Raw genomic sequence first — 13,067 nt, forward strand, 5'->3', positions numbered from 1 at the left:
AACACGCATCGAGCATTGCTCTTCAGCAAGTTGGCTAAACAGACCAATCACAGCATGCTAATATTCGTGTAGCGTGGGGCAATGCTGGCTGACTAAATGCTAAAGCGGGACTTTTGGTTGACTGACCGGGACGCCGGGACAAAGCTTTAACCCTATCCTAACCAGGCTCGCGAGTTTACTAAAAAACTAGGTGTGGCCGACCCCGCAAACACATTTTCAATCGTTAATTACTAGAAAACTATACGTCGTAAACTGATCGGATTTTGACAGGTTAGTAGAAAAATCATCTGGCTTCCTGTATACATCATAATTGTAAAACTAAAGAAAGTGAATTTAGTGTAAATTAAGTATTTCTCAAAGTGACACATTTCTAGAAATTCTTCTTGTTACGCCGCGCCCCCGCTGTGCGGAAAACCAGCTGACCGCGAGAAGAGAACGAAAGAGAATAGTTAGTCGAGTTATTGGTGCGTAAATGAGTAATACGCTTCAATGCGGAGAGCAGAGCAAAGCAGACCAAAATTATGAAAATATCGCAATATCTCAAAAATTACAAAATCCAACTTTATCAAACAAACATGGACAGATAGCTGAACATTTTTTAGGAAAAGTCACCAAATTTAAAGTTTCTACAGCAAACAATGCAACTGTACGCCACGTTTTGCTATGACTGTGTGCGGGAGAAGCCAAGCCTAGTTAGAATAGGGTTAAAAAGCGGGACTGTCCCGGCTAAAACGGGACATATGGTAAGCCTAATCATAATGCCTTACCCGAATTTGGTAGAAAAGAAATCGCCATCGACGCGAACTCCAAACTGGAACCTTCTTGCTTTTTGTGTATTATCGGGTTTCCATATTTGATAATTAATGCGCAATTCCTGACAAATTTAACTCAGTTGCATTGACCAACTTTGGAATATTACCAAAGTGCATTGCCGCCATTGCTTTTTGTGATAAACACGAAACAATACAAAAACAGCAAAGAAATGTTGCACTGCAATACACGAATGCAAGTTTCTTTTAAACAGTAACATTTATGAAAACGAAAATTAACAAAGAATTTTTACAAAATACGCTCCAAAGTAATTACAAGTAATGAACATATAGCAGTTTATAAACAATACTCTGCTCTCCCTCATACCAATCGTTCTTTTCCCAAGATCTGATTTTTTTTTAACAAGCTCTTGTTGGACTTCATAAACACATAAAATTCCCCACAAGACATGCTTTTGAAGTTGTACTGAAGTGTTAAAATTCCTTTCATTTTATCAATGGTCATCTTATTTCTTTCTTTTGTCCACTGACTCTGCATCAGTGAAAACACCCGCTCAACATTTGCGTTGTATGGCGCCACAGCAAAGAAAATCTGGACAACCCTTAGTAATTCTGAGTGACATTCAGCGTTTCTTGACTTTTGAAAATACCTGCACTATTTCTTATGTGCTGGCATTGCAGTAAATTCTTCGTCACTGATGCAACATTTCACAAACGACTTCAACGACTAGAATAAGCCAAACCCTAAGGTTGTTCATCTTAAAAGGTAGTAAACAACTTACGTCATAAACGAGTTGCAGACAGATTTGAAGCAGACAGCTTTGACGAACTGAGAATGTTTGCGACCTAGAAAAAGTCGGACTAAAAGACAATTTTCCGGACTTTTAAGCACATTTTAGCATTTCTCCCTGACGCAGTTTGAACACTAAATTCCCTGACATGTCAGGGAAAACCCTGAAGTATGGCAACCCACGCTATTTCGCGTGAGACCTGCTACTCCAGGTCATTTCAACATAGAATGAATGTCAGATCTATCAAGCTAACATAGAGGTCGTGAAGTTGTTTGCGAACAGCCTACACTTCACGGTACTGTAGCAATGCTAAAAGAACCTTCAGACGAAATAAAGGTAATTAATTTTGTCTGCTACACGAGCCAATTTTATATGAGGTCTCGGGACCGCGCAATAGCACGCATCACTTGCGCATAAGTTTGTGACGCGTAGTCGTAACCAAATTAGCGCGTGCTGCAGCCTGCTGTTTCCCAATAGCACCCTGCTATTGCTTGCTGCTCAGTGATTGACAAGCTACTTTTCGTGACGTAATCAATGGCAGCTTAGTTTTTCCACAAAGTGAGAAGCTGATGTAGATTTTTTCCAACAAAACTGTTCATTGGTTTTTAGAAAAGAATTTATATAAAGATTGGTTGTGTGGATGAGGCGTAATTTATGTTCACATCCTGTACACCATTGATATTTTAAACAAATCAATAAGCTGACAAGTTTTCAGCAGCAACCAATAGTTGAGTTCTACTCTAGCAATCACAGTCTGCTGTTTTTACATTGTGATAAATATATCACTTAATATAATATAAAATTGTGTACTACATAGAATTCTCATCTATGGAATCAATGAAGCATAGCACTGCGTGACGTAATCGATTGTTACCCTGTGCGTGCATTTTGATTTATTCAGTCTCTTTTGGTTTCTACGTTCAACGCCGCAACATGTCTTTGTGCTGTTGCTGTCACAATGTTCTATCTTGATTTGTTCGTTCAATGAAACTCCAATATAACCAGATTATACAGTTGTCGAGGTGTACAATTGATTCTAAGATTAAGAGAAGCGAAACAACGACCTGAGACTCATTTCACTTCGAGGACATTAAGCAATTCTACAGACAAACATTGTAATTGAAGTGGTCGTCCTTACGGTCTAAGGAACGATAAACCCGCATTTCATTACAAAGTTTATGGTGCCAACGAGCTCGGTGAGAACTACGCTTTTCTTTTATCGAGGAATCTATGAACAGTTCAATTTGAGGTTGAGAAAAGTCTAGTAATGTCAGACTACAAGTTTCGAAGATATGTCCTACCTACATCGTATGCAAGTGCTCAACGAAGACTCGTTGAATTCAGTCAACTATGAATGCAACAATGACCGACGAACAAAGCACTCCAGTGAAAACACTTTGTCGGTATTTGGACATTCAGTAATGATTTTTTGTTTGTTTTTTTTTCTCTATGTAGTATATATTATAGCGCTATTGTGTAGTTTACCTTAATTGATGGTGGCTTAATTGCCATACTCTCTAACGGTTCAACCATGCCGGAGAGAAATGTTTCTTTGTGTTATTTTGTTATGCTTTAAAACATAGCGGTTGTTTTCGAAGGTTAAACAAATGCCCAAGGCTAACACCGATACACTATGTTGAATGTCAATTACAAAACGTATTTGACTAATTTTATATATATGTTTTGCAAAACGCGTATTTCCAAGTGAAATATTCACGCAGCTACACTGGGAAAACCAGACGCTGTAATATGATTGAATGGTCTTATGTTTGAAAATGCCTAGTGCAAATTTCTCTTATGTTGATCAGAACGCGTGAGCATACAAAAATTTCATACCATACGTTGTTTACGGAAACGGCGTGAAGAAACGTGAGATGAAAAATTTGCTGACGATTTCCTAATTTTGCGAATCTGCTCAAACAAGCTAATGCGTTGCGTGTCAAATGACATCCTGTGTTCTGTTTTCTATTTAAAGTCGTGACATTGTTTTGTTTTGTACACCAATTTTGCTTTCTGACTTAAGGACAACATATTACCACCTTTTTGCGAATGTATTGCCAATATGAATTATATTGTAACTATGTTTCAACGTTTATTGTTATGTGATCTACATTTAACGTGTTATATTGACTTTTGTTATCCACACTATTGTTTTAATTATTGTTCACCGAGAATTGTTTTTATCATGATCAGAAAATATCGTGAGTTTTTTCAAAACTTACGAAATTTTCTTGCGGAAGGTTATGTGATAAATATATCACTTAATATAATATAAAATTGTGTACTACATAGAATTCTCATCTATGGAATCAATGAAGCATAGCACTGCGTGACGTAATCGATTGTTACCCTGTGCGTGCATTTTGATTTATTCAGTCTCTTTTGGTTTCTACGTTCAACGCCGCAACATGTCTTTGTGCTGTTGCTGTCACAATGTTCTATCTTGATTTGTTCGTTCAATGAAACTCCAATATAACCAGATTATACAGTTGTCGAGGTGTACAATTGATTCTAAGATTAAGAGAAGCGAAACAACGACCTGAGACTCATTTCACTTCGAGGACATTAAGCAATTCTACAGACAAACATTGTAATTGAAGTGGTCGTCCTTACGGTCTAAGGAACGATAAACCCGCATTTCATTACAACATCATCAAAAGCAGCTTGTGAATTACAGAGCGGCAACCAATAGCAGCTGCTATTTGAACAATCACAGTCTGTTGTTCATTACGTCATGAGCCAGCAGCCTAGCGCTACATATCACCAACAGCATCCTGTCAATTACTGGGCACTAAAGATTAACAGGGTGCTATTTGAAAACAGCAGGCTGTTGTAAAACAATAACACCCGTACTTCTGTTTACGACCCTCCCTATTTAGGAGCTACCTGACGTCACCAATTGCAGGGTGCTACTTAAAAACAGCATGCTGCATGGTGTTCTGACAAAAAAGTTTTAGCATGTGCTCAGTTAAAAGTGAGTCTAGTGTGGTCGGTATTGCTGTTTTGATTCTGGCGATTTGGGGACTTGGGGCGAGTGTTCGTAAGGTAGCGAGCCTACAGGACTTGCTGGTCATATCGTACCGTATGTACCGCCGGTTTTGTATTTCTATTTAGTTTCTTCTGATGCTACTCAACTAGAACTTGAGGAAATACGGCAGAAAAGTTAACCTACAAAGAAAAATATCGGGAGTAGTCTAAGTCGTATCCGTGCAAATTTGTTCTGAAATTGATCAACCGCGCAGTATGCAATGAATGCAGTCTGGCCTACCGGTTCTGTTTGAGTAAGCAAAAGTTACAGTAGACCTACTGGTTAGTAGCCTAGTACTTAGCCATCACAGTTAGCACAGCAAAGTGACCAAACAGATAGGCATATAGCAGCCTACTGGTAGGGTAATTAGTTGGAGGCGAGTGCATACACGAGTGAAACTACTGCATGTTCTTTATATAATGTGTTTGTGTCTATCAGGCATTGCTATTTGTTAATATATAAACTTACTTTAACAAACTGTATTGTACAAGCATGATAAAGCGATGGCTGAAATTAGCAAATGAAGAAATTAGCACTTTATCTTTCTTAATTTTCTTCAATATACGAAACTAAAGAACGGCAATTCAAGTGAAAAACCGTTTATGTTTGTTTGACGTTTCTGATGTATTGAGGGTTCCTTGCCAACTTAAATACGTTTGGGAAACACTCGTCTAGGCTAGGCCTAGACTTATGTTGTTTAAAATCCTAGGCCTATAGCCAGGGCTGCCATATCGTCCTTATTTCTAAAATGTGTCCATATTTTTGTCTTTTTTTTAGGGCAGAGGCTAGGAATTTTGACACTTTTAATATACCATTTTGTACCAAAGAGATACCAAAATTAAGAACACTCAAATAGTGTAACGTTGTGCACTGTTTAAGGTGGCATTCTTCTTTCGCTTCCTAGTCGTCCTTATTTTTGAATCCAGACCGATGGCAACACTGCCTATTGCCTAGTGTTAAGTAAAATGGTTAATATATTCTCGACTTTTGTGTTAAAAGTTTGCTTGCTTCAGTGGTTCGTAGCGATAAGATGTCAGTGTGGTGAATTTAAATTAACAATGTTTTGGATTTGGTGATAATTTTATTGCATATGTCAGTTGGAAACTTGGGATTTTCTTGGAATTGCACCAATGCGAGATTTACATACAAAGGCCATCTCACTTGATAAATAAATGTTAAATTGTAATTATAGATGCAACACCTTAGTTACCATTAAGGCGAAAATGACATTAACACCATAAATAAAAAGCTACCACTATTTCACTAGAAAAAATCATGCGTTCAAAGCAGTTTTTTCACAGAACTTACTACCTAGCTTAAGTGTTATAACATGAACATAGTAACCTAAGCCTAATCTAAGTCTACCCTTTAATGTAAATCTAACATCAGCTAAAATCAACTTTTTACCCATTCTCCTAACCTCTTTGCCTATCTTTAACAACAGGTTGTGTGACCTACATGCGGTGAAATAGTCGTAAATGACGAAGTAGTCATAGTCGTAGTCGTAGTCATAGTCGTAAATGAAAATGTATTCCAATTGTTAAACAAAGTCACTAAGTACTATATCTTTCTTAGTCACCTGGTATTGCAACAAGTGAACAACATAGGACAGCTGTGTGAAAGCTATTATAATAATATTATAATAATTAATTTCCTATGTCAGTATGTATCACAGTTAATAGCTTCCGCCCGGCGTAGCACCTACCCTTAATAATGCAAAGTATAGCATAATGCATTTGCATGCATAACACAATTGTAATGTAAAGACAAATAAGATGCTGTATGTAATGTGATTGTACATTTTTCAGTGAAAATGACATGGCAGTCTGTGTAGGAGTTATTGCTAAAGAAAATTATCCCCTGTATATCCGCTGTGCTTCTAACGTGGAGGACGAGACCAAATTTCATTTTACCGTGCACACATCATTGGACGTTATCGAGGAGAAGATAAACAACGCTGGAAAAACTTCTTCTACCGCGGATCTTAGAGAGTCTTATCTTGGCCAACTTTATCCTGCAGAAGATTACAGAGTCTACGGCTACGTCACTAACACCAAGGTCAAGTTTGTGGTTGTCGTGGAAGCGTCTAACACTCAACTTCGTGACAATGAAGTCCGTAGCATGTTTCGACGCTTGCATAACGCTTACACAGACGTGATGTGCAATCCTTTCTATACTCCAGGTGACACTATTACGTCAAAATCATTTGAAAAAGTTGTTTCCTCAGTAATTGTTTTTGAAAGTAGAAAAGAAAACCCATTTTTATAAACCATATAATAGCTCGTGGCAAACCATCATGATTCTATTAAGATTATCGAGGAAAATTTTAATTGACTACAACAATGTTTTTGCCACCACTTGCAATCTGAGACTCATCAGCTTCTTAAGCACGAGAACAAATGCAATAAAATTTTCATCGCTAAGTTCAGGTGAAGGGTTCTCAAATCATCAAAATGTTAGATCTAATTTTTCCAAGAACAAATATTTCCACTTAAATAAGCTTCCTGGTGGAAGTGGTGGCAGAAACTATGCGTGGCGCTTACTGGCTGGTGTTGGATTCATCACCTGTGCAGGTATCTTTAACAATGAAGATGAATCCACTTTGACAACCGAAGAAATTGCTCGAAGGGGCATCTCCTTGTTGTTTGCTATCTCCAGCAAAGACTCTAAAGGAATAGAAAGAACATTGAAGACATTGGATTCCACGGAAGATCCGGTGAAGTTGGCAATCCTGAATCATCGTCATCCGCTTGGATGGACTTCATTGATGTTGGCATCTGTCAACGGAATGCCTCATGTGGTGGAGAAACTGCTCAAAGCAGGAGCAGATCCGAACCTTGGTGATGTTTACAACCTCAGAACCATCAGACATATCCCTCGCGGAAGAGCAAGACAAATCCGTGAGGAAGAATTCAGTGAAAAACTCTTCACGGATGCTGATTTTCGTGGCTTCACAGCCTTGCACTATGCAGTGTTGTCTGACACTAAGTCTGTGGTTGAAATTTTGCTAAAACATGGAGCCGACCCACTAAGCAAGAACCACATGGGACATTCCGCTGATGAGTACTGCAGTTCACATGGGCAAGACATTGCCAAGTTGCTTCAGGATGCCAAGAATGAGGCCGTGGAAAGTAAAAGGAGAGAAGAAGCAAAGGAGAGAGCTCTCTACCCTCTTGAGCAACGTCTAAAAGAGAAAATAATCGGACAAGAAGGCGCAATAGCAACCGTAGCTTCGGCAATTAGAAGAAAACAAAATGGTTGGTATGACGAGGATCATCCTCTCGTGTTCCTCTTCCTCGGCTCGTCTGGAATCGGCAAAACAGAACTTGCCAAGCAAGTTGCCAACTATTTGCATAGAGACAACAAGAAAGGTTTCGTTCGACTCGATATGTCAGAATATCAAGAAAAACACGAAGTGGCAAAGCTCATTGGCTCCCCGCCTGGGTATATTGGACATGAACAGGGCGGACAATTGACAAAGAAGCTCCGAGCTCAACCGAATGCAGTTGTATTATTTGATGAGGTTGACAAAGCTCATCCTGATGTGCTCACTGTGCTTCTTCAGCTCTTCGATGAAGGGAGGCTGACCGATGGAAGAGGACAAACAATAGAATGCAAGGATGCTGTGTTTGTCATGACTTCCAATCTTGCCTCAGATGAAATTGCGGAGTACGGCGCCCAGCTCCGTCTTGAAGCTAAAGAAACACTGAAGCACAAATTGACGTCACCGCCACGGGAACATGAGGTTGAAATGACAGTTGTGTCGAGAAGATTCAAGGAAAATGTCGTCCGACCAATTCTGAAAAAACATTTTGGTCGTGATGAGTTTCTCGGTCGTATCAATGAATTTGTTTACTTCCTGCCCTTTTCAGAGGATGAATTATTTCAACTTGTGGAGCGAGAGCTAAAGATGTGGGGGAGGCACGCGAAAGATCGTCACGGGATTTCTCTGGCATGGCAAATCCCGGAAGTGCCCACTATATTGGCGGATGGATACAACATTCATTACGGTGCTCGATCCATAAAGTACGAAGTTGATCGTAGGGTTGTTGCACTTCTTGCAACTGCTCATGAGCGAGGCTTGCTCAAGCGTGACTGCTCTGTGCTAGTCAAAAACACAACTTCGGTCGATTTGCTGTCGTCGTTGTCCAACTCTCGCTTAGGACTTGAAATAACCAGCAAGGATGGGAAGAGATTGACCATCGATGAGAGGGACATGTACGACAATACTGAAGAGAAAATTCCAGATCCACTGGCGATGGTTTCTTAACCATCATTGTGTAATTTGGCCACACCGGAGTTCTTAATTCTTATCGTGCTACATTAATACTGGTTTAATGTTTTGAATATCAATTTGTTGCAGTCATTTGACCATCTTCTGCATTGGGTGATTGTTGGATTATTGGCTTTATGCTTCACACCGTCCATCTTACTATACGTTTTGAATATAATGATGATGCTGTTTTATTAATTTGTGGTGGTTGTTTCTAAACATTTGCTGTTTATGTGCTACTTATAGGGATGTGCCACATCCAATTTCAATGTTACACGGAATCATTTTTACTATTTTAAGGATTCGAATCTTGTATAAAGATTTTTAGAACTTAAAAACTTTTTCTCCCCCCCTTCCCCCGCAAAAAAAAACAGAAAATGTAAAAAAATTTCGCTCGCTGACCTGACCTTGTGTGATTGACCTAAAGGCTGAATCAGAAGAATTTGACATTAAATTGTTGAGGCAAAATTAACTTGATTTTGTGACTCATGATGATGTGAAGGGTTTCATGCAAGATTTTTTGCTGTTGTGCTTCGCCACGTAACGTTGTGGAAAGTCAACAAATTTAACTTGCACCAAAACCATGACCAAGCATTGTCTTGAATTCAAACCTTTCATGTGGCACATCCCTGCCCATCTATATTCATATGTCAATAATCGACCAGTAATGTCCATATTTGGTGATGTATTGATGCTGCAGACACTGCTCTGTTTAGTTGAATTGTTTGCATTAAGTCCAATGCTTGGTTATGCAGAGTTGTTGTGGGATTTAGAATCTTTCAATGCCAATGTAATTTCCTTGTGTTTCAGTCTGTTTTAAGAATTATCAGCGAGTCTCATAGAATCGCTGAAGCATGTCGGACTCCGAAAATACGGAAGACGTGTCTGAGAAGAAATCGAAAATCACTCAATATGGAAGCCTCGAAGGGAAAGTCAAGGAATCATCGCAAGAAGCGATCGAGAAGGGGGTTGCCGCCGGCAACATAAACATCAGTGATCCAAGTTGGTTGTTCCGTCCGCATTTCATTGCTTTGGCAACTGCATCGTTGTGTTTACTTTTTGTTACTTTTAACTGTTAGTTATTAACAGTAGTTAGTGATCATGGTAACTTACTAACTAGGTTATTTGTATTTAAAGAAGCGACAATGGAAATGTCAATGGAGGATCGGATCCATCAACGGCAAGCCGAAATATTGGCCGAGTTTGAAAGAAAGAAGAAGATTCGACAGATCCAAGTCACAACTGATGATGTGGAGGTAGGTCTTGCGTAACCCAAGATAACAATGTTTCCTAAAAGGTCATTGTTATCAGAGATTATATGTTTTATTACTGAGGTATTAAATCATATCATCGGAGCAGACATATTGTTTTCAATTTGCTCTGATTCTTCCCCACACACTAATGCATGCTTGGGCATCGAGGTGCATTCATAGAAATATCAAGATGCGTTTTCTTCACGGTTTCAGGTCCGTAAACTTCTTCGAGAGCGGGAACTTCCCATCACTTTATTCGGGGAGGGTCCAGCAGATCGTCGTGAGAGGCTCCGTGAGTCGATCGCAGAAGTCGGTCCGATCAAGTCGAAGCAAGATGAATTGATCAAGAAGAAGAAGAAGGAAGCAGAAGAGGTGACCTCACTTGAACTCTGACTATTTGTTATGATCAACCATAGACATCACTGTAACGTGGGCAACAATTCTATAAACTAAGCAAACAAATAAATGAGTCGTTCTTTTTTGCACAGTTGACTAAAACAACTTGGTATCACGAAGGCCCGGAGAGTTTAAAGAAGGCTCGGATTTGGATCGCGAGATTCTCAATGCCAAGGTAGAAGCTGAACTTGTTTTTAAATTTCTTAAATTCCTTTGGTGATGTCATGTGCATTTATCTGAAGGTGCATGTTTGCTTGCCAATAAGATTGTCCTTCTTGCAAGCATGATGCGCCCGTATTTTATCCGGTTTAAATCTGTCAATCAATCAATCTACTTCCAGAGCTAAAGAGAGGTTGCAGAGAGCGAGGGAATTTGCTGAGCAGCCAGAATCCCAGAAGACGTCCCACCTCCAACAGACTCATCGACACGTTCAAGCGATGTCAAGTTACTGCAGCCAGATCGGACACACACGTCCCATCTCTCACTGCGAGTTCAGTCCGAATAATAAAATACTGGCGACCGCATCATGGAGTGGGTTGTGCAAGCTCTGGTCGATCCCTGACTGTGAGGAGATCCGATCTTTGAGAGGTGATTTTCCTCATCGTCACTTCAATCCACGGATATTTAAGGAAGTGATGTCACAATCTTGTTCTTTATGCAAAGGTCACAAGATCAACGTAGGAGCGATAACCTTTCACCCCTTCGCCACGATATCTCTTGATGAGTCAGCCGCTTGTCTGGCGTCCTGCTCAGCAGATGGCGCTGTTAAGCTGTGGAATCTCCAGGATCCGGAGCCAGTGGCAGACATCGACGGCCACGACATGAGAGTTGCCAAAGTGGCCTATCATCCATCTGGAAGATTTCTCGCCACCACCTGGTAATTGGAGGTTTTTATCATTTTCAACGAGATGATTTTAATGATCTCCGTTGCACGCTTTTGTAGCGTTCTGCTTCATTTGCAATTGATTGAACAAAGTGTATTTCGCTCATCTGTCGTTAAAATGGTGGTGACTTCCTGCAAAACTGATTTACTTGATGACTTTCTCGTCTAAATATCTTTCCAGTTATGACAACTCCTGGAGACTCTGGGATCTTGAACAAGAAGAAGAGATTCTTCATCAGGAGGGACACAGCAAGGGAGTCCATGCTTTATCCTTCCAGGTTCATATTCTGTTGTATTCTCACTTTTCATTTGACCGGTGATGTGGCTCTTTTCATGAATCATCTTCCATGTGTCATGGTGACAATAGTTCATTTGCTCACCAACTTCCCTTATTGGGCCTTTATGCTGTGACTGTGAGGTTCACATCATCTTTTCTATTGTGCGTTTTTCAAGCCGTTAAAGCATTGTTGTCAGTTTATTTGCTGAATTAGTTCCTCATTTCTTCACCTACATTATTGTTTGCCCCAGACATAGGATCCTGATAAGAAAACTTTGGCGTCCAGTATCAGATAATTTACCTTTCAGGTTGATGGTTCGTTGGCGTTGACAGGAGGCCTGGACGCTTATGGCAGGGTGTGGGACCTCAGGACCGGTCGTTGCATATTTTTCCTTGAAGGTCATCGGAATGAAATATACAGCACTTGTTTCTCGCCGAATGGGTCAGCACTCAGCTTATTTAGATGATTCACTTGAAGTAGTGGCTGCTAGTTACAAACGGGATAAGATGAAGCAATGTCGCGTATTAATAAGAAATCATTGAATTTTAAGCCACCAGATGGCGACAGGGAGCGCGGACAACACGGTAAAAATTTGGGATCTTCGTCAGACTTCGTGCATTTACACGATTCCTGCGCACACCAACCTGGTATCAACGCTCCAGTATCAAAGTCAGTCTTTCTCTTTTTCTCAGCTTTCTACAATCACTTTCTCTTGAGTCTTCAACTAACTTTGTTCCTTCACAGAAAGCCGAGGCGATTATTTAGTCACCGGCTCCTATGACGGGACCGCGAAGGTAAGCTTCCTAAAATATGTTTTGTTGCTTCCTGAAGATGAACAAGATTTCAAGTGTTTGAGAAAGCTACAGCAAGCCTGGTGTTGTTTGATTGACAGCCAGATAGTTAACTAAGTTTATTTTCAGATCTGGGCGAACCCCGGATGTCTGCCGCTGAAGACGCTGGCAGGTCACGAAGGCAAAGTTATGGGGTTGGATATCTCGTCGGATGGAGAGTATATCGCCACCTGCTCGTTCGACCGGACTTTTAAATTATGGACCAAAGATACCGAGTTTGTTTGACGTAATTATGAAGCAATCACACAATGGTTTCAAATTATGCTTTCCCGTCTGCTTCGTCGGCACAACTGGTCAACGATTGACCGACAGCGGTCAACAGCGCCTGAACACTATAATGTTGCGTCGCTTTTACTGCCCTTGCTCCATTAAAAGAAAGACATTTTTTAAAAGTTTGTTGTTTGTGCATCCACGAATATTTTATCTGCAGGTTTTAGAAGTTTTTCGATGTTTGTCAGCTTTAAGCGCCTTTGTATATTGCATCCACCTGGAATTTCCGTACATAGTCAAAAAGAGTTACCATAGAACATGTCACTCGCTGGTC

General features: G+C 40.1%; 2 protein-coding genes across 2 annotated transcripts; both read left to right on the forward strand.

The window, feature by feature from the left end:
- The first annotated feature begins 6,367 nt into the window (after positions 1-6,367).
- LOC143468563 (trafficking protein particle complex subunit 2-like protein) lies at positions 6,368-6,857 on the forward strand. Its single transcript, XM_076965874.1, has one exon. The coding sequence runs from the start codon at positions 6,408-6,410 to the stop codon at positions 6,855-6,857; it is 450 nt and encodes a 149-aa protein (XP_076821989.1). The 5' UTR covers positions 6,368-6,407.
- Positions 6,858-6,885: 28 nt separating this feature from the next.
- Positions 6,886-12,915, forward strand: LOC143468570 (uncharacterized). The gene is made up of 12 exons (XM_076965880.1): positions 6,886-8,850; positions 9,753-9,864; positions 10,000-10,118; positions 10,329-10,487; positions 10,604-10,686; positions 10,852-11,099; positions 11,175-11,388; positions 11,576-11,672; positions 11,980-12,113; positions 12,223-12,341; positions 12,417-12,466; positions 12,593-12,915. The coding sequence occupies exons 1-12, from the start codon at positions 6,886-6,888 to the stop codon at positions 12,746-12,748; spliced, it is 3,456 nt and encodes a 1,151-aa protein (XP_076821995.1). The 3' UTR covers positions 12,749-12,915.
- Positions 12,916-13,067: the final 152 nt, after the last annotated feature.

The sequence above is a fragment of the Clavelina lepadiformis genome, chromosome 8, assembly GCF_947623445.1.
Source record: "Clavelina lepadiformis chromosome 8, kaClaLepa1.1, whole genome shotgun sequence".
NCBI lineage: Eukaryota > Metazoa > Chordata > Ascidiacea > Aplousobranchia > Clavelinidae > Clavelina > Clavelina lepadiformis.